Genomic DNA, 23,784 nt, shown 5'->3' on the forward strand with positions numbered 1-23,784 from the left:
TTTTTTGGGGGGGAACTCGATTTTGTTGATCTATAATGCCATTTTCTTCTCTATTTCATTTATTTAACTCTTATTTCTATTATTTCTTTCTTGTCTCTATAAGTTCTGTTGTCCTTTACAAATTTTTGAGATAAATGCCTAGCTCAAATGCTAATCTCTTGTAGAAACATCCTTACACACCCCAAATGTTGACACATAAAATTAACCATGACACAAACTGAGGCAGAGCTAATATAAAAACTATAATAAATGTGGCATTAGCACAAGAATGGAGAACAAAACCAATGGAGTCCAGAATACATTAGTTATCTATCCAATTTACACAAAATTTCCACAGCAATACAGTGGGTAGAGTGGTTTTTAGTAAATAATACTGGTTGGTTTGAATATGTGTATGAAAATATTAACCTTGGTACCTTGATTTATTACACCACAAACAAAAAAGTAAATGAGATGGATCATAGACCTAAATGTGAGAGGCTGAACAGTAAAGCTTCTAGAAGAAAACATAGGAGGAATATTCTTACGTTCTTGGTAATTTCTTAAATAGGACACACCATGAAGCACATATGAGCACCCATGAAACTACCATTCAGGTCAAAATACAGGGCATTTTCAGTGTCCCATCAGTTCTCTTACATCCTTCCCAGTTGACAGCCTAGTTTAAAAAAAAAAAAAACATAAGGAGGCAAGCCTTGATAATATTCAAAAGGCCAATAACCATATGAAAAAATTATTCTCAATATCATTACTCACTGGGGAAATGCAGATGAAAACAATGTGATACCACTAAAATGTCAAGAAAATGACACTAATGAAAAGGACTGACAGTACCAAGTGTTGTATCTGTAACAGTGGAGTTCTCAATATTGCTGGTGGAAATGTAAGTTGTTTCAATCACTTTGAAAAAATGTTTGGCAGTATCTGCACTAAAAAAGCCAAATCTATAGTTTCAGAACATCTCTATACCATCCTAGAGAAATGAGTACATGTCTGCCAAAAGACATGTAGAACCTCATACAAGCTTTACTCAAAATAGCAAAAGAATCAACCTCAAAGTCTATCAACAGTATAGTGGATACATAAAATGGCACTATATTCAAGGGAATTCTACCCATCAAGAAATAGAATGTGCTGTTACAGCAAGAATGCATCTCACTTATTTACAGGAAAACAAAGACAAAAATCTGTTGTGCAATTCCATTTATTTAAAGTCGAAAAACAGGAACCACTCTATGGTAGTAGAGGTCAGAAATGTAGTTACTTTGGGGAGGGGGTTGATTGGGAAGGGGTATGAAGAAGACTTCCGAGCTACTTCTTGACAGTGGGGAGGTTGGATTTGTCACTGTAAAACCTGACAGTTGTTGATATTGCTTGCTGGCATCTACAGCATGATGTACAAGGTCCTAACCTCAAGTCTGTCTTTCAGAATTCCTGGAGGTGGGCAGAACAATTTTTAACCATAACTGTAGCTTCAGTGATGTCTGGAATACTTAGTTTTAGTTTTAATACTTCTTTTTAGTTTTAAGAGGTGACAGTTGAGAGTCAATGTTGTTCATAGTGATGGATGCTGCACCTCTGGATCCTGGTTGAATTGAAGTTTGAATAATAACCTTTGTTTCAGGAGACCATCCTTCCAATTGCTCTGGCTTTTTAAATGTTTGATGATTCTTGGTTTGGTGCTCCATTTCCTCCTTCAAAGTCAAAAATTGTAGCCGGCACTTGGAACACTGGAAGACTCTCTTGTTCCAGTGTCTCCAGCAATGATTCATATAGAATGTTGCAGTTTTAAAAATTTTGAGACAAAACAGACAAAGCAAATTCTTTGTGTTTTCATGGCATGTTCTGAAATGTGTTTCCACATCAGCAAAGGCAGATGATCTGTAGTTGCAAACCTGGCACACATATGGCATTTCCCCAGCCTTATGATTGTCCTCCATGTGCTGTAAGAGAACCTGATCTGTTTCAAAAGACAATTCACAAATTTTACAGACAGCAGAGGGCTCCTGGGAAATGTGTACACTTTCAATGTGACATTGCAGCTGGAACGGAGTGGGAAACTGCCGGTGGCAGTGCTGGCAGGTGGTGTGGATTTCCCAGCTGTCACCCTTCTGTTTCTCAAGTTCCAAGTGGTGCTTCACGTGGTTCATAAACTTGACATTTTTTAGAACTTTCAAGCAGCTGAGGCATTTAAAGGCTGTGTGAGTCTTTTCTTCTGGCTGCCCATCTCCTCTATGCTGTCCGTAGTAAAAGTCATGAAGTAACACAACCAGATTTCCTTTCTTGGGATCAACAGTCTTGTTTTGACTTGCTAGATCCAGCAAGTCTGTTTTTTCCAGCCTTTCCAAACTATTTGTTCTGTCTGGATTCATAAGATTAAAATGTGCTTTGTCATTTGCATGAGACCAAAGAAATGCTTCATTCTGAACAGGGCTTAATAAAGAGGGTGTACTCATATTTACTGTAGGAGAGACTCCGGAAGGGGCTACAGCTGAATCTCCTCCTGGGAGTCCATCACTGAGTTTAGGTCTTTTGGGATTTCCACTGTTTATATCCAAAGTGGAAAGTCGCTTTGAATCACAAGGACTTTTATCCTTGCCTCCTACAGAAAACACAGCTCCAAGTAGACCCTGAGACCATGAAGAGAGCAAATCTGAAGAACTTCCAGGCATAATTTCTGGTGAGCTTGTTTTATAGTCAGGTTTAGATGAAGGCTCAAAAATAAGAGGACTATCTATGGCTCCCCTTTCAGATTGAGAAGCTAGGAAGGTGGACGCTGCTTTTGATGTCGGGGTCATGTAATTTTCGGGCTGTAATGTGCAAGCAGGATCTTGACTCAAGCAGCTTTTCTTTCTTTTTAAATATAAGTCTGGGGTCACTCTATTCAAAATGTTTGAAATGACTGGTTTTGATTTGGAAATCACTCTGACAAAGAGAATTTCATCATCTTTATTTACATCTTCCACTCCAACAAAGATCAGCTCAGCATCATCATGCTTGTCCCTGTGTTTGGATTCTCCCATGTTCCTCAGTGGTTCTGGCCCTTGTTCTTCCTCACAAGACAACAGATCTGCCAGCTGAGCCAACGAGAACAGCTTTTGGTTCAAAGAGGTCCCTTCAACTTCTAGTGCTTTCTTTTTGTAAATTGCCACCTAAATGCAACCATATCATTAGTCAGTATTTATTTCAAGAAATACAAATCATCGCCTTATTTAATCTTCCCTCCCAAACACTGAGATAACTATTAACATCCTTACTTTACATGGAAGAAAGCAGGCTCAAAGTATTTGATAATCTCAGATTTACCTCTCCAGCCATGTCCCACCCCAGTCCCAGCAGTCTCCTGCAATTACAAACTGCTCAACATGTCCTCTTGCAGCACCATGAACAGGGAGAGGCAAGTGAGGCACTGGAGCACAAGATTAAAGGGCAAAACTTAAGGAAGTGAAGGTTCAACATCTCAGAGTGCCTGCCTCGTTCATTTTTGCACCCTGGGTGTCTCACTAGCTTCTTCCTACTTGCAGATGTACCCTCAGGGATAACTTTCTAACCAATCTTAACAAAACTAAGCTCTAGATAGTCCCCTAAAAAAAAAAAAAAAAGTCTGCTCCTCCTGCAGTGTTCCCTTTCTCAGTAAACCCTTCCAGTTGCTCAGTTCACAAATTCAAGAGACATCCTTTTCCAGCCTTTCCCTCACACCCTAAAGTCAGTCAATTAGCAAACTGTTCCACCTTCTAAAAGTATCCAGAACCTGACCATTCTCTTCTATATCCACTGCCACCTCCTTGAATGACAGCACCATGTTCTCTCCCTGTATCATTGCAGTGCAGAAGGTTCCAGCTTTACACGGCTTTTGTCTTATGTCCCCATGGCTGCTCCAATGCTTCTGTTAAAGTATGTAGGAGAGCTGGTATGCACTCTTCTGCTTATAGATCTCCAATGGCTTCCCATCTCACTCAGAAGAAATGCCAATGAACATAAAATGTCTCAGAGGTCTAGGCCACCTGCCTGTGCCCACTGGTTCTCATCTGTTCTGACCCTCCATCCCTCCACTGCAGCCATCCCGATCTTTATGGGTGGGCACCAGACCCTGTACTTTCTCGGGACTTTTGTTGCTTCTCCTGCCATGGAAGCCTTTTCTCAGATGCTCCCATCCCAGCTCTTGACCTGCTTCAGGTCCACATCTTCTCAATAAGACTTCCCTACCATGCTATTGAAATCACTACCTCCCAATTTACATGCCCTATTCTCCCCAAACACTATTTTTTCAACTCAGTGTTTAACCCTGGCCTAACATACAATACAGAAAAAATATCTTGCTTTATTTCTCTCTCCACCCACTAGACTGTAAGCAACATGAGGGCAGGGACTTGTGTTTTTTTACTTCACCTTCTAGAGCAATGTTAAGAAACATATGAATACTCTTGGTATCCTTACCCTGTCATGGGGGAGAGTAAGAAAATACATGAATTGATTGATAATAAATAAATAAAATAAATAGATAGTAGCTATTATTAATCTGATCATTTATGACTACAACAGACTCAAATCCACTAATTCCGGGCTCTCCAAACATTTAGTAAAATCCAAATTGAAATGATTTAACACTATTGTCATGCAGGGAGTCATGTTGGGTCTCTGGTCCTGCTCCGCACATAAAAACACAGGACATGGTGAGGCCAAAAAGGAACACACCACGGAGCCATAGATAGGGGAGTCATACCACTATATTCTCGCTGGCGGCTGGGTTGGAGACACACAAAGTAGGATCCACATGATCTGCAATCTGCCGTCCACTTCCCTGTCAACCAACCCCACTTGCTAACTACAATCCACGCCTGCTAGCGTAGCCATGGCAGTTATATCAGTGTCTAATGGCTAACCGGTAAAAGCTGATGGCCAACTAGTCACAGCTGATGACCATCTACTACCCAAGCCAACACCTTTCCACGTGAGGCCGAGAGCCTGGAAACTGCTCTCTGGGACTCTGTCCCCACACTCCACCCCTATACGGTCTCGCCACACAATCTATATGACAAGCATCTTCTGGGAGGGTTCCTGTGCCATATTAGCCTATAGGCACCTATGGGCGGAAAGAAATAGTAGTTTTAGGAACCAACAATGGCAAATCCCTTCCATCTGGGAGAATACATGACAGCTTTTTGTCCTGGGAAACGAGGGATCGCTGCCAGTAGCACCTTTCCCGGTTTGTGGTACCAGATCTTTATGGCAGTGCTTGGGGTCCCTTGCATAGTTTTGACATGTAACAGTACAGGGGACCCCATAATAGGCCATAGCGAGAGTACACAGGTTCCCCACAAAATCATCCCAGCATCGGGACCTCCATATACCACAGTCACATGCTGTGGCCACTCAGCCACCACCCCTGGCGTCACTTGCAAATCATGAGTCAAACCAGCGCCCCCGTGGGGCTATCAGGCCCAACCATCAACAGTGGGGGCTTTTGACCCGCCAGGGCTAAGTCCATTGCTGCCGTTCCCCTGCTTTCAAGCATGTGGATGCTGACAGCAAAATGTTTCCATTTCTGCCGTAGCCTGGCTTTAACAGAGTCCCACTTGTAGTAACCTATAACTGAATGGGAGCAGCCGTTCGATGTAGCAAAGCTTCTACTAGTGTGGGCCCTCCATTCCGTGGTTTCTCATTCAGGATTCTCAAGATGTCCCATAGACAAGAGGCCCAGTCACGCATCGTGGGAGGGTGTTGTGACACCCGGAGGCCTTGCTTCAAAAGGCCAGTATAGCGTTCAATCATGCCAGCTGCTTGTGGGTTATACAGAGCACGAAACAACCATTGCACGTCCATCCTGGCAGCCCAGCGCTGCACCTCTTGCCCCGTAAAATGGGTACACCTGTCACTTTCAATGACTTGGGGGCGCCCATAGAGAGTGCACAGCCGTGTAAGAACAACCACCATATGCCGCTGATCCACAGCTGGACACGGCCAAGCAAACATCAACCCCGTAGTAGTGAGCCACTCCATTAGAGTGTGGTTGCCCTGGTCGTGGGCCAACCTATGGCAATTCTGTAACCTTTGTCGCAAGAATGGATGCATGTCACAAAGGCCAGCTTTTCCATTTTGTCTGGGGAGCAGAGAATGCTGTCTGCCCCTTCATCCCATAAACGTAGTAGCCAAGCCGAGAGTGGTTCTCCAGGGCTCTGTCTGTACCACCTCCCCAGCTCCTGCAACTCAGTGGGAGTGTAAGGGGTGTAGGTTGTGAACTCAGTCACAGCTGGGTTGCCGGCAGCAATGTCCCTGGGGCCCAAAGATTGCTCACCTTTTACCTTTTGCTTCAAGATGGGCCGGGCTTGGGGGTTGGGAACTAATTGTCTCCAGTTGTGTTATCATCCTCTGCCTCAGAGTGTCTGCTCTGGGGCTCATCCTCTAACAGGAGGAGCTGAGCTTCCAGCACCTCCCACCAGGACATCTGGTCCCGCACCTGGGCTATTCCAGCAAGCGCTTCCTCCGAGTTATGATGCACCATGGTGAGAACATCCTCCAACCGGCAGTCCCAAGCTTCCAGCACCTCCCCTGGGGCTGCTCGTCCTGCACCTGGGCTATTCCATTAAGTGTGTCCTCCATGTTATGACACAACGTGGTGAGGAACATCCAGCCCACACGGCCGGCTGTGCCCTTCTCTTCCTCCGGCAACCGCTCAGCTAGAACCTACAGGGCCCTCTCCATGCTGGCCAGAGAGCCATCCATGTCCTCCCAACCCTTCTCGGGGGTCCAGCTCCTGAGAACAGTAGCTAGCGGGTACCACACAGTGTGGGGGCCACCTGTCCTCCTGCCCAAAGTCAGACACGATTCCTACCTGGCTGGAATCCTGCTCGCCACACCAGGCGCCCAATTGGGTGGAGGCCTCAAGGCAAGATGTCCACAACCCTCGGAGCCTACAGCAGCAGATTATCAAAAGGAAGGCGACGCCTTCTATGGCCAAGAAGGTGGTGTGCCATCTGGAGGCTCGAGTCTCCCAGGCAGACCGTGCCTCCCGAAGCTGAGCTTTCACACATACAAACTGCTCCACCATCATTCAAAGAGCTTTGCCCGGCACCGTACCATGCTCGCTGCACCATTTGTCAAGCAGGGACTCATGCGGGGACTCTGGTTCCGCTCCCCACATAAGAACATGGCGAGGCCAAAAAGGAACACTCACGGAGCCATAGATAGGGGAGTCATACCACTATAGTCTCGCTGGCGGCTGGGTTGGAGACACAGAAAGCAGGAGCCACACGATCAGCAATCCGCTGACCACTTCTCTCTGCCAGCCAACCTCATTCGCTAACTGCAATCCACACCTCTGCAATCCGCAATCCGCACTTGCTAGCGTAGCCACGGCAGTTACATCAGTGGCTAACGGCTAACCGGTAACAGCTGATGGCCAACTAGTCACAGCTGATGACCATCTACTACCCGAGCCAGCACCTTTCCAGTGAGGCCGACAGCCGGGAAACTGCTCTCTGGGACTCTGTCCCCACAACTATCATGCAAGGAAAAAATTCAGCCAGTACGTATGGTTGTGTGTGTGTGTGTGTAATGAAACAAGTTTTATAAAATACTCTCCCTACAATGGATATACCGATTATCTTCTATGCCATTAACACATTTCACTGATTCTAAGGAATATGATAATGTTTACATTTACCATTTCTGAAACAAGATTACATCTCATCAGTAGCATTTCATAGTTAGTTTGACAGTTTTTAATTTTATATAGATATCAGATATAATGTATCTTAGGTGAAAATTAATAAAGAGAAACCTCATTTAAAATGGAATCTGGAAGCCCTGAATGGGGAGCTGTCATGCAAACATTGTCTCAGCCCCTTACTTTACAATTCTGAGCCGGAAGTAGCCCACCTTACTGTGCCAGCAGGAGAAAAGACTTTCTCCTTGCCCAGCAACAAGCCCAGACAATGGGAAATGCCACAACTCAGCCAATGAGAAACCATCACAACCCCAGACTCCTGCTCTTCTCTAATGGACTTTTGCTCATACCCACCCCTCCCAACTTCCTCCTTTTTCTCTATAGAGTAATGTTCTCCTCCTTTGTTTGCAGACTTTCCTTTGGTTTCACCATAGCTTGCTTGTCCTGAATTGCAATTCACAAACCCGTTTTGCTGGTAAAATAACTGGCTGTTTTATTTTTAAAGTTTACAGTTAGTTGACGGCATCAGAGTCAATGGAAAAAATTATAATTCTTTTCAAAAGCTGATTGTGGTTCACGAAATTTCACAGTTCACTAATGGAATGCTAGGTGCATTTTGGCAAGTGTTTCAAGACAGGGGTTGGGAAATTAGCTCTCCCCCTGGTTTTGCACAACCAGCAAGTTAAGAATGATTTTTATGATTTTTAGGGAATTTTTACGTATTTAATTTAAAAATTTTTTTTTAATTTTTTGGGGAAAAACCCAAAGGAATATTTTGTGACACATGGAAAATTATATGACATTCAAACTTCAATGTCCACAAACAAAATTAGATAGGAACACAGATGTGATCCCTCTTTAAGGCATTTGTCCATGGCTGCTTTCACACTACTATGGCAGAGTCAAGCCACCGTAACAGAGAACACATGGTCCATGCCTAAAATACGTTTTTACTATCTAACCCTTTACAGAAAAAGCTTTTAGACCCATGGTTTAAGAGAACAAAATGAAAGATACCTTATTTCTTTGCTTACCAGTTCCTGAAGTTATGTGTCCAGGTGATTCAGTGTGGCTCAATATTTCCCGACCTGAGCCACAAGGAAGGATGAAGCTGAAATGTCCTTGTCTACATGTCCTGGAGAAACTTCTCTAAAGTCCAGCAGCACCACTTCTTTTGTGGAACCTTACTCTCCAAAAGCCTGAGTGAGGCCTGATCAGAAGATTCCACTCCTTTTAAAGCCCATTATAATCCAATCTATAACATTCAACGGGGATCCAATCAAGTTCCTGAACCTGTTTTTTCTTGATTGGATTTCTGGCTGTTGATCAGAGCGATTGCTAAAAACTTCCATCCAAATTGCCAGTCAAAGGAAAGAATGTGGGTGGGGCTTCAGGGTGGGGTAGTGGGTGGGGGTGGGGATAGGGGCAAGGCTGCCTTCCAGGTTGAGTCCTGAGGTCGGAGTCCCCCTTCCTCTCCCTGTTGTCCAGAGGCCCACCTCCTTATGTCCAGTTTACTTGAATCTTGAGCTATTGGGGGTCAGCAGGAGTAGGGAAAATCAATCTATACAGCTATTCCAACAGAAGAACCTAAAAGAGAAGATATCTTCTTCCAAATATTAGGAAGTGCTCACAGATCACTCCAGCTTCAGAGAATAAAAACCTGTTTTCTAGGGAGGGGACCACTTCTTTTTTAATTCAGTTCCAGGAGTCAGAAGTCATACTCCTGGCTTGCTCTTGTTACCTCTCAATCTCTTCCCTCCCCTGTCCCTTCTCCTTCACTCTCCCTTTCCTGGGCACTTTCTAGATTGAATCACAGCTTTGCCTTCCACCTTTCTTATAGCCTTTTGCCTACAGATTCTTGGGGGAAGGGAGGGCTTCAAGTGTCCTCTGACAGACAAGAAATAAAGGCATACTTCATTTTATTGTGCTTCACAGATACTGTATTTTTTACAAATTAAAGGTTTGTGGCAACCCTATGTGGAACAAGTCTATCAGGACCATTTTTCCAATAGGCTCAGGTGATCCTTAGCATTTTTTTAGCAATGAAGTATGTTTTAATTCAGGTATGTACATTATTTTTATAGACATAATACTATTGCATACTTAACAGACTACAGACTACAGTATAGTGTAAACATAACTTTTATATGCACTGGGAAACCAAAAAATTTGTGACTTACTTTAGTGCGGTATTCACTTTATTATGGTGTTCTAGAAAAAAACCCACAATATCTCCAAGGTATATCTGTGTTTGCATGAGTCTATAGGAGCTGAGCAGGGCTGTTGATGACAGGACATTGTAGACATCACTCACACATAGAGTTTCCATGTGTCAGAGTTGACCCAACGGCAGGTAACACACACACTCCTATATGAGTATTGCCATTTTCTTCCAGTGCAATTAAGTTACAGAATTAAAACAAATCCAGTTTACTTATTAAAATGTTCTAAAGTGCCATAATGTGATATAACTTTAAAAATACTTTTCTTATCAAATCAACATGTTGTACACCTTAAACTTATACAATGCTGTATGTTAATTATATCTCAATAAAGCTAGCTAAGTTAATTTTTAAAATGCCTTTCCTTGTAAATGTGACAAGTGAAATTCAAAGTGGTATAAAAGTATATGAAAGAAGGTCTTTAATCTTGTCTGGAGGCTATGGAAGGTCTGCCTTTGGGCCTTTCTAGTAGCCCCAAGCATTTTCTGTAGGAAAACAGGGTTAAATGAAGCGACAAGGTTTGGACAGTAGAAAGTCCTTATCCTGACTGCAGGCCTAAGCTATCTGGCCCCCCACGAGCTCCTATTGAAATAGGGCCTGGGGCAGTCAGTTGGCTCAGTTGGTTGGAGCGCAGTGCTCATAACACCAAGGTCGCCAGTTTGATTCCCACATGGGCCAGTGAGCTGCGCCCTCCACAACTAGATTGAAAACAACTTGACTTGGAACTGATGGATCCTGGAAAAACGCACTGTTCCCCAATAAAAATTTAAAAAGAAAAAAAAGAAACAGGGCCTGGTTGCTCTGACCTTGGAATGTCACCTGTCCCAGTTCCCTGCTTTAGATAATTACCCTGAAACTTATGCTTGCTTACTAGTCACAATTGACCGCCCCCTCAACCCCCCTTGACAATTACAATCTTTATGGCCTAACATTCTTTCCAGGTTATTGTCATCACTGCTCCTGGGTTAGTGATCACATTGGAGAGCCACATTGCCAGAGAGAAGGCTCCATGAAGACCCGAGGAACCATTATGTAGCCTCTGCAGGAATTCCCAGATTTTCCCTTAAATATACCAGGCTAGTCTGAGAATGTTAAGGCAGTTTTTGGAGGTGTTAACCTGCTGCCTTCTCAGACCACCAGCACTCTGATAATAAAATCTTATTCTATGACCCAAGTCCTATGTCGGTCTATTGGCTGAGTGGTGCAGGCAGCACGAGGCCCGGACTTGTTTGGCCTCTGGTTTCACTATTACTTTGGCCTTTGCTACTCTATTTCAGCCACACTGCCTTTCTTGTAATAAGACCTTTGCATTAAGAAATAAATATTCCTTATTTCTGGAATATTCATTATCCAGACATCCTCTTATCTATTTTCCCACATAGTTCAAGTCTTTGTGGCAAAGCTGCTTCTCAATGAAGCCCACCTTGACCACCCTATTTAAAATGGACAATTTCCCCTTCCTAGAATGGCCTGTATTTACATTGTTTTAACAATTTTATATTATTAACTATAATAACTCAATCATGAAAAAACAACATTAACATTTGAAACTCATGCTTCTAGAAAAATTTTTTTTATGTTGTTAAAGAAAAAAAGGCCCCAAATGGTGTCATTCATGCTAAAATCCTATGATAACAAACCTAAATTTAATACCTGATCTAATTGCAGTTTGAACTTTTCCCAGAAACATAATCTTAATCAACCATTCTGGAATTTTCTGGTCAACACCAATGAGGTAATCTGTCACTTGGGTGCTCTCCATTTTCCCCATATAGAAAGGCAATTTGCATGATTCAAATGCTTCTATTTCTATTTCCCCAGGGAAAAGATGTCCTGCCCCAAAATAATGCTTATTTCCTTTCACTAACAGTCCCCTCATCCCACCCTACTTACAAAAACCTTCTGTCACGCAGGGGACCCTGCTCGCTGCGCCATTTGTCGTGCAGGGTCTCAGCTCCCACTCCCCGCCCAAGAACGCAGGACACGGTAAGGCCAAACAGGAACACCCACGGAGCCATAGATAGGGGAGTCAAACCAATATATTCTCGCTGGCGGCTAGGCTGGAGACACAGGAAGCAGGATCTACATAATCTGCCTAACAGCAGTCCGTGCTTGCCAGCCACCATCTTCTTGCTAGCCCCCATTCCTTTCCTGCTAGCGTAGCCACAGCCGTTATATTAGTGGCCAATGGCCTACGGGTTACAGCTGACGGCCAACTAGCCACAGCTGCTGGCATCTGATCACAGTTGATGGCCATTTACTACCTGAGCCAGCACCTTTCTATGTGAGGCCGAGAGCCTGGAAACTGCTTTTTGGGGTTTTGTCCCCACACTCCACCCCTACAGGGTCTCGCCTCACAATCTACGCGACAAGCGTCTTCTGCGAGGGGCCCTGTGCAAGGAGCCTGGAGGTGAATGCACTATCCTGAACACAACCAGGCTCTCTGAGCACAGCCAGGGTTTCTCAGGGCACCACCACAGTACTTCTGGGCACAGCCAGACATCCTGGGCTTCTTAGGGTACCACCTGTTTTCCCCGGGCACAGCCAGGTTTTCTCAGGGCACCACCACAGTACTTCTGGGCACAGCCAGACTTCCTGGGCTTCTTAGGGTACCACCTGTTTCCCCGGGCACAGCCAGAGTTTCTCAGGGCACTGCCACTCTCTCTGGACACAGCCAGACTTCCTGGACACAGCCAGGGCTCTCAGGGCACTGCCACTCTCTCTGGGCACACAGCCAGACTTCCTGGACACAGCCAGGGCTCTCAGGGCACTGCCACTCTCTCTGGACACAGCCAGACTTCCTGGACACAGCCAGGGCCTCTCTGGGCACTGCCACTCTCTCTGGACACAGCCAGACTTCCTGGACACAGCCAGGGCCTCTCTGGGCACTGCCACTCTCTCTCTGGGCTTCTCGGGGTACTGTGCTGGAACAACAGCGGCTCACATCAAGGTGCTTACATATTATCAATGGTGGCCAGTCAAGACACAAAAGCAAACATCTAACCAGTCCCACTACATGGTGGTATGTTCCCAAACAGTCAAGCGTCCATTAAATCAGGGATGGAAGGCAATTCCTCATAGTCCATAGTCATTCACCAGGGCTGTCCTGGGGGTGAGGGATGACCTTGACCTCACCCTCATCTCCCACGGAGGACTCAACAAGCGTTTCCTCCTGGGACAAGTCCCGCATCCAGGCTGCGTCAGCAAGCAGTTCCCAGCCCACAGGGCCGCAACAACCTTCGCTTTCTCCGCTTTCTCCGGCCTCTGCTGGTTGGGGAACCATCCACATCTTTCCACCCCTCCACGGGAATCGAGCTCTCCGGCAGCTGCTCCTCCTGGTCTTCCTCAGACTGAGCTTTCAGGCACAAACTGCTCCACTGCCCTTCGGAGAGCTTTGGCTGGCACTGTATCCTGCCGACTACGCCATGTGTGGTGCGGGGGACCCTGCTCGCTGCGCCATTTGTCGTGCAGGGTCTCAGCTCCCACTCCCCACCCAAGAACGCAGGACACGGTAAGGCCAAAAAGGAACACCCACGGAGCCATAGATAGGGGAGTCAAACCAATATATTCTCGCTGGCGGCTGGGCTGGAGACACAGGAAGCAGGATCTACATAATCTGCCTAACAGCAGTCCGTGCTTGCCAGCCACCATTTCTTGCTAGCCCCCATTCCTTTCCTGCTAGCGTAGCCACAGCCGTTATATTAGTGGCCAATGGCCTACGGGTTACAGCTGACGGCCAACTAGCCACAGCTGCTGGCATCTGATCACAGTTGATGGCCATTTACTACCCGAGCCAGCACCTTTCTATGTGAGGCCGAGAGCCTGGAAACTGCTTTTTGGGGTTTTGTCCCCACACCTTCCATTTTGTACAAACCCTCGGAGCCATCTTCTGGTTGCTAGAAGGGAAGCTGTCTGATTCATAAATCACTTAATAAAGCCAAGCAGATGTTCAAATTTACTCAGTTGAATTTTGTTTTTTAATAACGTAAATTTCAATTGATAATGTTTTTTGGTGCAGAGAAATATGAGGACAAACAATAAAAGACTTTCAAGTATAAAATAGATCACATTGTATAAAATCTTATGGGTTAAGTGAACTAGAAAGGAATATTAAAGGAGAAAGAGGAATAACCTCTTTCTGACCATTAAAAATTCTGACCACTGATGGAAAGAGAACCAACTGAGTGGTGAACACATAATGTGATATATATAGATGATGTATTACAGAATTGTACACCTGAAATTTATGTAACTTTACTAACAATTGTCACCCCAATAAATTTTACAAAAAATCTGACCATTAAAAGAGCTCATTCTTGTATTTTTTTAAAATAGATGATGGTAGGTATCAAAAACCTATGCTACTACATCATACTTTTGGATACATTTTTTTTTTTAATTAGGGAATATTGGGCAATAGTGTCTTTTTCCAGGACCATCAGCTCCAAGTCAAGTCATTGTTTTCAATCTACTTGTGGAAGGTACAACTCACTGGCCCATGTGGGAATCGAAACCGCAACCTTGGTGTTATGAGCACCGTGCTCTAACCACTGAGCAAAAACCAGCCTCCCCTGGATATATTTTAAAGAGTAATTGTCATGCAGGGTCTCTGGTCCCGCTCCTTCTCTCAGGCGGTGGACGCAGAATTCAGCGAGGCAAAAACGGAGAACCAACAGAGCCATGGATAAGAGGTTCATACCACTACATTCTCGCTTGCGGCTGGGTTGGAGATACAGGAAGCAGGCTCCACACGATGCGCAATCCGCCATCTGCTTCTCTGCCAACCAACCAACTCACGGGCATAGCCAACTCACAGTAGTTATATTAGTGGCTAATGGCTAACTGGTTACAGCTGATGGCCCCGCAGCCACAGCGGATGGCCATCTGATCACAGCTGATGGACATCTAATAACCGAGCCAGCACCTTTCCACGTGAGACCGAGAGTCTGGAAACTGCTCTCTGGGACTCTGTCCCCACAGTGATATTAACAATTGTATTTACTTAAACTGTCCATTTTTATAGTATACTAGAAATTACATCTTTTGCACTGTTTAAACTTATGATGAAAAAATATTTTAGATGTCAATTTTAAAATGTTTGATCATGAATGTAGCTTTGCACCAATAACTTAGGGGAAAAGAAGGAAAATTTTGACTCCTTACCAGTTTAGATCCATGCTTCTAAAGACTGCTCAAACCTCAGAATCACCTGGGAAACGGTTATACACATATAAATTCCGGGGCTGTATCTTATACCTGGGAAACTCAAGTTGTTAGGGGAGGGACCTGGGAAAATGAATGTTCGGTGTTTGCCTCATTGGATTCTTAAGAGAGAATACCTTGGGAAACATTGATCTCTCAGGTATGATTGAAATATTCCTGCACCCATTCCTCGATGGGAAGCCTGAGGGTGGATTGAGGAACAGGAATTCATTATTTTCGTCATTTATCTGACACCATGAGCACCGGCTTTGGGAGAAGCAGTGTTGGGTGACTATCATGCAGGGACTCTAGTCCTGCTCCTCACACGAGAACGCAGGATATGGTGAGGCCAAAAAGGAACACCAATGGAGCCATGGATAGGGAAGTCATACCACGATATTCTCGATAGTGGTTGGGTTGGAGACATAGGGAGCAGGAGCCACATGATCCACAATCGCCTGTCCACTTTTCTGCCAACCAACCAACCCCACTTGCTAGCTGCAATCTGCAGTCCGCTTCTCTGCCAACCAACCCACCAACGTAGCCACGCAGTTATATTAGTGGCTAATGGCTAACTGGTTAGAGCTGATGGCCAACTAGTCACAGCGGATGGCCATCTACTACCCTAGCCAGCACCTTTCCACGTGAGGCTGAGAGCCTGGAAACTGCTCTCCTGGCCCTGTCCCCACAGTGACACAATAGAACAATCAGAGGATAGAGTTTGAGCTGGGAGCAGTATAAAAGATAAAAGATGGTACACCTATGTGGGGCACTTACCATGAATGGAATTGCTCTGGGTGGGTAAGTCAGTGAGTGAGGGGTGAGTGATTCTGAAGGCCCAGGACACGACTGTTCACTGCTGTAGACTTCATAAACTCTGTACACTTAGGTTACACAAAATTTATAAGACAACACAGATTAAATCAAGCCCAAGAGAAAATGGTACAATCAAGAGTCACAGTAAACACAAGATGTATGAAGCTGCTGCTGGTGTAACCCAGCATACTATTTTACAGCAAAAAGGTTTTCATAAGTAGAAAGAGTACATTCTAAAATAATAATAAGTATAGTATATCACTACAAACACTTGAGTAATGGTTGCGCTATGACATTACGACAGCTCTGATGTCACAAGGTGACAGGAATTTTATTAGGTTTTAGGAAGAAATTAAGGAGGGTTGTTTTGAATTAAAGTTCATTGGCAAAAAGCAGGCGTTCACGGTTGTGGTGATGTCTCATTGGCTACAAGCAGTGAGTAGTGAGAGCATTGTTGCTGGAGCACCGAGGGGTCTTCCTTTTCTAAATGCAGAAAATGAAATTTCTGTGGGAAAAATGCCTTCCCTTGTCAGAATAATTTTTATCTTTCTTCTACCTTTGATTACGGAGGCTGCAAGGAGTGGTGAGAGTTCCCCATTCAGGGCTTCCCGACTTTTAGCGAGGTTTCCTTTATTTATTTTCACAGTGAAAATATGCCTGTGACAATGACTTCACGTCAGCTGCAGAATCCAGCCTATTTCTCTCAGAATCTAGTTGAATACCCCGCCTTATTATTAATGGTGGTAATCTGGGTACCGATCTGGATTTTGGGTCCAGTCAGCAGTTCTTCAAATAGTTGTTCTCCCCAACTCACTCTCCTAAAACAATTTGACTTCTCTGTACCTAAACTCCATTCTTTCAGTTTCATTTCTGCCTCTGGACGTGTTGCATTAGATTGTGCTCCGGCTCTTTTCTATTCAGATTCTTCCCTTTGACATCTGTATCCCGTAGCTGCCCTAAATTCAACCTGCCTATCTGCTGTGCAGATCGGCTAGCTCCAGGATGAGTAGTTAATACTAAGTGTGTGCCATACTCTCCCTACTTGCTTTCTGATGACATTGAGACCCCTAGACATAGGGCCTTCATCTATCTACATGACTTCTGTGCACCAGCAGTCACCACTTCCCCAGGCGTCTTGTATGGCCATCCTCACTGATGAGATATATCTCTATCTAAACTCAACTTTTCAAAACCTCATTGCCTTGATACTATGCCTCTTGGAACATTTTGATGGAAAAGTCAAAATTCTGAACAAAGAATTTTACCAGAATTTCTCAAATGAGGTCTCCAGACCAAATAAAGTCCCAACTGTAGGGCACCATTTTAGAAGCAAGATGCAGCACTGGCTTTTGTTTTTCTCCCTTTACTTGCATCTGGTGGCTAATAATAAAGGATCATCTCTGAACAGGGCACCACAACTGCTTTATATACATGGTGTGATAAAAAAAAAAAAAAGGAAAATAGTGAATGCTGCTGCCAAGTGCCATCCAATGGAAAGACAGGGGTCTCCAACATAGGAAGCTGCGTGTCAAATCTTAGTTAACTGTGTGACAAGTTTCAACTTGTTCGGAGCAGTCAGTCAGGTGGGAGCTACGGTTGGGAGCAGATGTTTTAAAGTGTGCTGTAAATCATCCTCCATCATGATATTGCTCCATGACACACATCGCTTCTGGTACCTGGCAATTTCTGTCAAATAAAAACATTACAGTGTGTCCTCGTCCACCTTATGCATTGGATCTGGCACCGTGCGACTTCAGGCTCTTCCCCAGTCAAAATGATTCAGGACATCGAGGCAGCCACGACTGCACAACTAAAGATGCTCACGAAAAGACTTCCAGAACTGCTTCAGAAAGTGGCAAGAATGGTGGGACAAGTGTGTTCGAAGTGAGGGGGAGTATTTTGAGGGGGATTAATGGCAATGTGACTTTTACTGTAATAATTTTTTAAATTTAAACATTCACCATATTGTCTGATCACACCCCGTAAGTTAGCCCTGTAGGTGAATCTCACCATAATGTTTTGAGGTGTTCTCTCTACTTTGTGGCTGAGGAACCCGATGCCAAGATCATATGGCATTTTACTTTTGCTGTTCCTCCCAGAGAACCTGCTCATTTTGTACACTTTTCCTCCAGTTCCAGAGGGACTGGTTCCCATTCTGGAAAATGTTCCCTGTAAGTTGGGTCTATGTTGGGGATGCTGAAACAGGGTGTACATCGGGGGGAAAAAAGACATCTTTTCCTGACCCTCTTTTTTTTCGGGCATACCATCAGTTACGGAGATTTCTGTATTTTCTCTTCTCTCAGAAATAGCAAAGTGTGTCCACTAGCTGATGGACACTAGTTCTTTCTTATGGGGCATAGGGGATTGTAGAAGGGCCATTTGCTGTGTGTGGCAATAGGAAGTTACTGACACCCAGCAGAGGCAGCAGCATGCACGAGTGGGTATCACTGAATAAGGCAGTGGAAGGAGTAAAAGGACCGACTTGCTCCCACTGAGGGAAAGGAGCAATGAAGTGTGGCCTCCCCAGGTGCTTCTCTGGGAGGCTATGCAGTGAGGGGTTTAGACGGCCCATGGCCAGGATAGAGTGGCATGGGAGCAGGGGGCCTCTTGCTCATGGGGAGGCCAATTGCCCCTGACCATGGGGTGCAAATCAACAGTATGACATCTCTCTTTCATTTGTATGTATTGCCCTTCAGGGTGGTCTCTCCATACCCCCACCTCCCAAGTCTTGACATTCACCTGCATCCACCTAAGTGCTCCCTAGGATCTGGCATGGGGCTGTTCACTCTTGGGACCCAAAATCCAGGGCCTCTCACTATCTCAGAGTTGGGTTTACCATCTCCTTGATAAGGAGGGAGGGGGACAGTGAGGAAGGAACTTTCCTCTACCCCAAAGGTTCTTTCAGGTAGTCTAATAATCAAATAAGTATGAGACTGATTAACAAAAGAGAAAAATAACCAAATTTAATTGCATACGTATAGATGGGAACACCAGATACATGACAGAGTCAGAAGCAGAAAGGAAAATGAGATATATATGATATTCTAAATATGAGGTAAAGAGGAGAGGAAGGTCATTTGCAGGAGAAGAGCAGATGTCCAGTGATTAGAAATTTGCTCCGCCCTATGGATATGTCATAAAAAGTTATTGCTGGTGGTAACTCTTATTATGGGCAAGATCCCTAATTTAAGTTCTTTGAGAGGTAAAAGTTTCTTGTGAGGCTCCAAAGTCTCAACTGCCTTCAGCTCAAAAAAACCCACATTCCACAGAAGCACATCTTGGGGTGACTTTTCTGAACCCCACAGGATCATCTGGGGAGAAAGTCATTCTTGCAGTTATGACCTAGCACCCACAAAAGGATGTTATATATTTAATGAGGGACACAAATACTAAATAAACGTTATATGCCCATATGATCTTAGTATTTTGCTAAAAGGAATTTAGATGTTTTTACTGTCTACAAGTAGTTGAATTCAAGAAGGGGCTGGAGCAGCTGGGATGACAGGCATGGGGTGGTAAGGCTGAGGCTCCCGCTCACCAACAAGGTGGATGTCCCCAGTACTAGGAGCCTGATTTGGACAGTGAAGCCCTATCCTGGTGCAGCCAAAGGCCAGGGATGGAAGCACAGGGAAGGAGGGCTCGAGTCCAGGGCCTGGGCAGATTTAGCAGTGAGACCGTGAGAACTTTTCCTCCAGTGGCGCTCACTATAGGCCACTTAGGATGTTCCAGGCCCTGTGGATACATTTTGTGTGCACTGACTGACTCAATAGTCAGAGGTAAGTGAGGAGGTAACAGACACACCAGAGAAAGGAACCAAACGTAGGGAATGATAAATGGTGCCGTGAACTCCTGGGGCCCAACCCTGTCCAGCCTCGAGTGTCAGAGCATGCTCATGCCTTCTTGTTTGATCAGTAACTTGGATGCCTGAAGTTTAAACTGGAGAATCAGGTTAACATATCATAGAAGATACCAGATGGTTAACACGAGGTTCCCTTTATTTCTGACCATTTCTTTACAACCATTCAAGCAGGGATAACTGCCACATTCTATTTTTCACACCTGAATCTCCCTCTAGAAATACAGACTTATATTTCAAACTCTATAGAACACATCTCCCCAAAGAAACCATTAACTCAAGTCAACATTTCCCCTCCACCCCCTGAATCACCCCTCCTTTTCTTGCTTACACTGAACAATTTTCTGAAACTTTGGCTGCTGTGCTCCTTGAAGACGCACTTATGTCTGGGCTTCAGTGTCCAAGTGCCCAGAATAAAGCCTATGATATGTGCACCCCGCTAGACAGACATATAACAGGGGCACAGAATGGGATCTGGATCATAGAAGGTCCTGTCACCACAATCAGCACAGCGGCTGGCACTGAACCAGACCATGCCAGGTCGTCCCAACTCCTGCAGCATCCGCCTCAGCCTGGCATGCACCTGGGCCAGAACGCCCACGTGGGGGTTGCCGTGGACATCCTGGTAACTCTCTAGGGGGGTGGGATACAGCACATGGCTCAGCTTGCTCAGCCCGATGGTGTGATGTAGCAAGTCTTCCAGGGCGGACACGGAGATGGGGTTTCCACAGAAACTGAAGGTCGTGAGCTGGGAGCAGCGGCTCAGGATAGGCAGGATAGCAGTGAACTCGTGGTCCATGATCCCACACTCATCCAAGTCTAGGTCCTCGAGGGTGGCAGAGGCTCTCTCTAACAGAATTTGGAGGGGCTCAGAACTTACACTGGTCAGGTTGACCCCCGTGAGACTCAGGTCCTTCAGCTGACTGACGTTCAGTCTCTGGGACAGGTGCATCAAGTCTACTCCCGAAAGCAGGCAGTTAGTGATTGACAAGGTCTCCAAGGGGGTCTTCAGGCACCTGGGGAGAGACAGAGCAGTTAGTTCTGGGGGATGGAGCTGGTGGGTGGAGGGAGGTGGAGATGAGCCACCTTAGGGGAAGGGAGGCCCATTTCACCAAACCCAAAATTTTCCAGATGACAGTCAACCCCCAGGATACCACATGGTAAAAAGCAGCATTCAATTCAGTATAAGTTTGAGTGGAGTCCTTTCTCCAGCACTATTTGTTGTGTGACTGGTTCATGAATGAAACCTCACACACTCCCTTTGTTCATCTGTCAAGCAGAGCAGATCATATCCCCCCACAGGTGTTGTGAGCACGAATGGAGGTAAACGTGCTCAGAGGGGAGCCTGACCCTATGTCCCAAGCAGGAGAGGGATCAGCAAATGTTAGTAGTGGGAGACATGACCGAAAATGGTTTCAACTAGGACTTCCTTCTGGCTACAGCTTGAACCCGTCACCCTTATCTCTGTGCCAGATGAGGCTACTGGGAAATGGGCACAAAGGGCTAACCTGGGCAAGGTCTGGCAACATCTAGTAGGGGCTGCCAGACTGCAGCAACTCTCTTGGATCACTAAATCATCCACAAACCATCCACCCCTTTTTTCACAACCTAACTCTAAAATCCTGCATTTCCCACATGTTCCCTTAGCTGAAACCTAAAGCAAAGCTTGAGAGACAGGCAATTTGAGGCAGGGGTGAAGGGAGAGGCTTCTGTTGACAAAGTGCTTGAGTGCAGAGCTTAAGATCTGAAACCTCACATTTGATGGACTTTCCCTTCATCACCACCCTCATCACTCAGTTATTTTCCATCATCTTCACTCAGACATCACTTTTTAAGGGAAGAATTCCCAAAGCCAGCCTCACCTGGCCCGAAGCCCCCATTACAGAGATTCCTGGAAAGGAATCCCTTTAATAGCATCCATCCTAGTTCCTACCTCTAACCTTTATCCGGGGATTATGCGACAACATGCAAAGGGACAGAGCAGTGAACAAGATGCTCGCTGACTGTATGAACTTTCTAGTGACTCGTGTACTCGGGTACTGTTGACAGCTGGCACACAGGCGATGCACTGTTCTTGACTGCAGTGAAAAGGGGCTTGCTCTGGTCTGCACAGAAGCCTCACCCGCCCTCACCTGAGCAACTGGTCCAGGTGGCCTTGGATCAAGGCGACAGAGTCCAAACCGAGCTCCTGGAGGTGGAGCAGGCTGAGGAACTGAAAGGTGAACTGGCTAACACACCGCTCCTCCTGCTCCAGGGTGATGTGGGAAGACATGTGGATGTGGGAGAGAAGGAGGCGGTGCAAATTGACCATCTGGCCCAGGTAAGGAGCGAACTTCTCCAGGGTGGACAGTTTCCAGGAGCAATTCACTTCCACATCCTGAACAGAGTCGAGCTGCACCATTTTCAGGATCCTAATGTTTTGCATCGACAATGAAGTAATCTTCAACTTCTCACAGCACAGGTGTAGTAAACCTCTCTTCTGCCTGATTTTTTTAATGACGTAAGTGACGGACTTATCAGGGGTGCCCTCCTTGAGGTAAAGGTCTATGAACACCTCCATGGAGGCTGAGGGTGGCTTCAACCTCGCCCCTGAACCGTCAACTTTTGGCCTCTTCTTCACGGGCTGGGCCAGCTCTGGCTTCAACAATGAGCACATACTGCTCTTGGTTCCAGACCACACGGTCCAGAAGTCCTGATGAGCATTCTTCTGTAAATCCAGCACTTGCAGTTTCCATCTCCTGTGGGGAAAACAAGAGACTGAGACGCATTAAGATCAATAGGGTGTAAGACTATGAGTTTAGGAATCTAGGCACCTGGACCAGACACCCAACTGCACTTTTATTCCATACCCCGTATATTAGCAGCTCCTTGTGCTACTGGGATCCTCCCTGGTCCCATTTTTTGGTACCTTTAAGTGCCACCAGGAGGGGGTGGGCACATGTTCCTTTGGTCACCTCTGCATCTTAATCAGCCCTACATCTCCAGAAACACGTTCCCAGAGTGACCTCAGGAATAGCTCCAAGGCCTCCCCGAGTATCCTCACTGATGCCATCAGAAGCGTCTGGCTCTCCCTTTGGCCCTGCACTCTTCCTGAGCCCCCTGTATCTGCTCGGACCCGCAAGGCCCTACCTGACTACTTGATCCCCCTCACCTGGGGCGAACCTCCTGGGAAAGAAGGACATCGAGTCCATCAAGTGCCGCCTGGATGATCTCCTGGTAAGGCTGCTGCTCCTTCATCAGGGCTCCCATAGGGAGGCAGGGGAAGGGCCAGGCCTGCACCATCACCTTCAGGGTCTTGCTGTGCCTCCCGGCAAAGGCTGCCACAAACAACGGCGGGAAGAGCTCCATGGGCAGCGACTCCACAGCAGCAATGGCCATGGACTCATCCCTCAGCAAGCTCTGACACGCCAGGTCCACAAGTCTACCAGGGGCCGGAAAAGTCATCCTAATGACTCTACTCTGAAACACACCCTAGGGAAAAATCCAGGGAGTGAGGCATCCTTGTCAGGCTGGGCACGAGCAACCCCATCGTCCCTCCACCCTTCAGAGAAACTAGCTGAGGGCCAAAGGCACTGCTCTGGCAACAGTCAGGGAGTCCTCAGTTTACCCTGATTCCGTTTTCTGCTCAGGGGCCACAGCCACACCTCAGCTTCTGCCGGAGGCAAGACCAGCATCTCGTCAGGCACCAAGGAGGGGGCAAGATGACCACTGGCCTATCCTCTATCCACCCGCTGCTGCATTTAATTCTAGTCCCCCTGGGAAGTGAGTACTGAAGAGCCTGAGAGCTGACCCCATCCCTTTTGGGGAAAAGTTTCTGGTTATCACTCAAGGACTAAAAAACACTGGAACAAGCATCACAACGCCCAGCACAGCCTCTTTCTAAGCTCTAAAGAATAACCCAGATGAGAAAGGTTAAGGAATATCTACGCAATGGGTACTATTATGTCATTTAAAACATTTTAAATGAGAAACCTTAAAAGTAGCGTAACCGTATTACATACCATATGGAAGTCGGAGATGAG

General features: G+C 45.8%; 2 protein-coding genes across 2 annotated transcripts; both read right to left on the reverse strand.

Annotated features, from left to right (window-relative positions):
- Positions 1-1,505: 1,505 nt before the first annotated feature.
- ZNF280A (zinc finger protein 280A) lies at positions 1,506-3,023 on the reverse strand (the record flags this gene model as incomplete). Its single annotated transcript, XM_081037796.1, has 1 exon — positions 1,506-3,023. One exon carries the CDS (start codon positions 3,021-3,023, stop codon positions 1,506-1,508), a length of 1,518 nt encoding a protein of 505 aa, XP_080893922.1.
- Positions 3,024-20,201: 17,178 nt separating this feature from the next.
- LOC308492641 (melanoma antigen preferentially expressed in tumors-like) lies at positions 20,202-23,436 on the reverse strand (the record flags this gene model as incomplete). Its single annotated transcript, XM_081037797.1, has 4 exons — positions 20,202-20,778; positions 21,895-22,500; positions 22,914-23,233; positions 23,407-23,436. The coding sequence occupies 4 exons, from the start codon at positions 23,434-23,436 to the stop codon at positions 20,202-20,204; spliced, it is 1,533 nt and encodes a 510-aa protein (XP_080893923.1).
- Positions 23,437-23,784: the final 348 nt, after the last annotated feature.

This window comes from Rhinolophus hipposideros, assembly GCF_964194185.1.
Source record: "Rhinolophus hipposideros genome assembly, chromosome: 24".
Lineage (NCBI taxonomy): Eukaryota > Metazoa > Chordata > Mammalia > Chiroptera > Rhinolophidae > Rhinolophus > Rhinolophus hipposideros.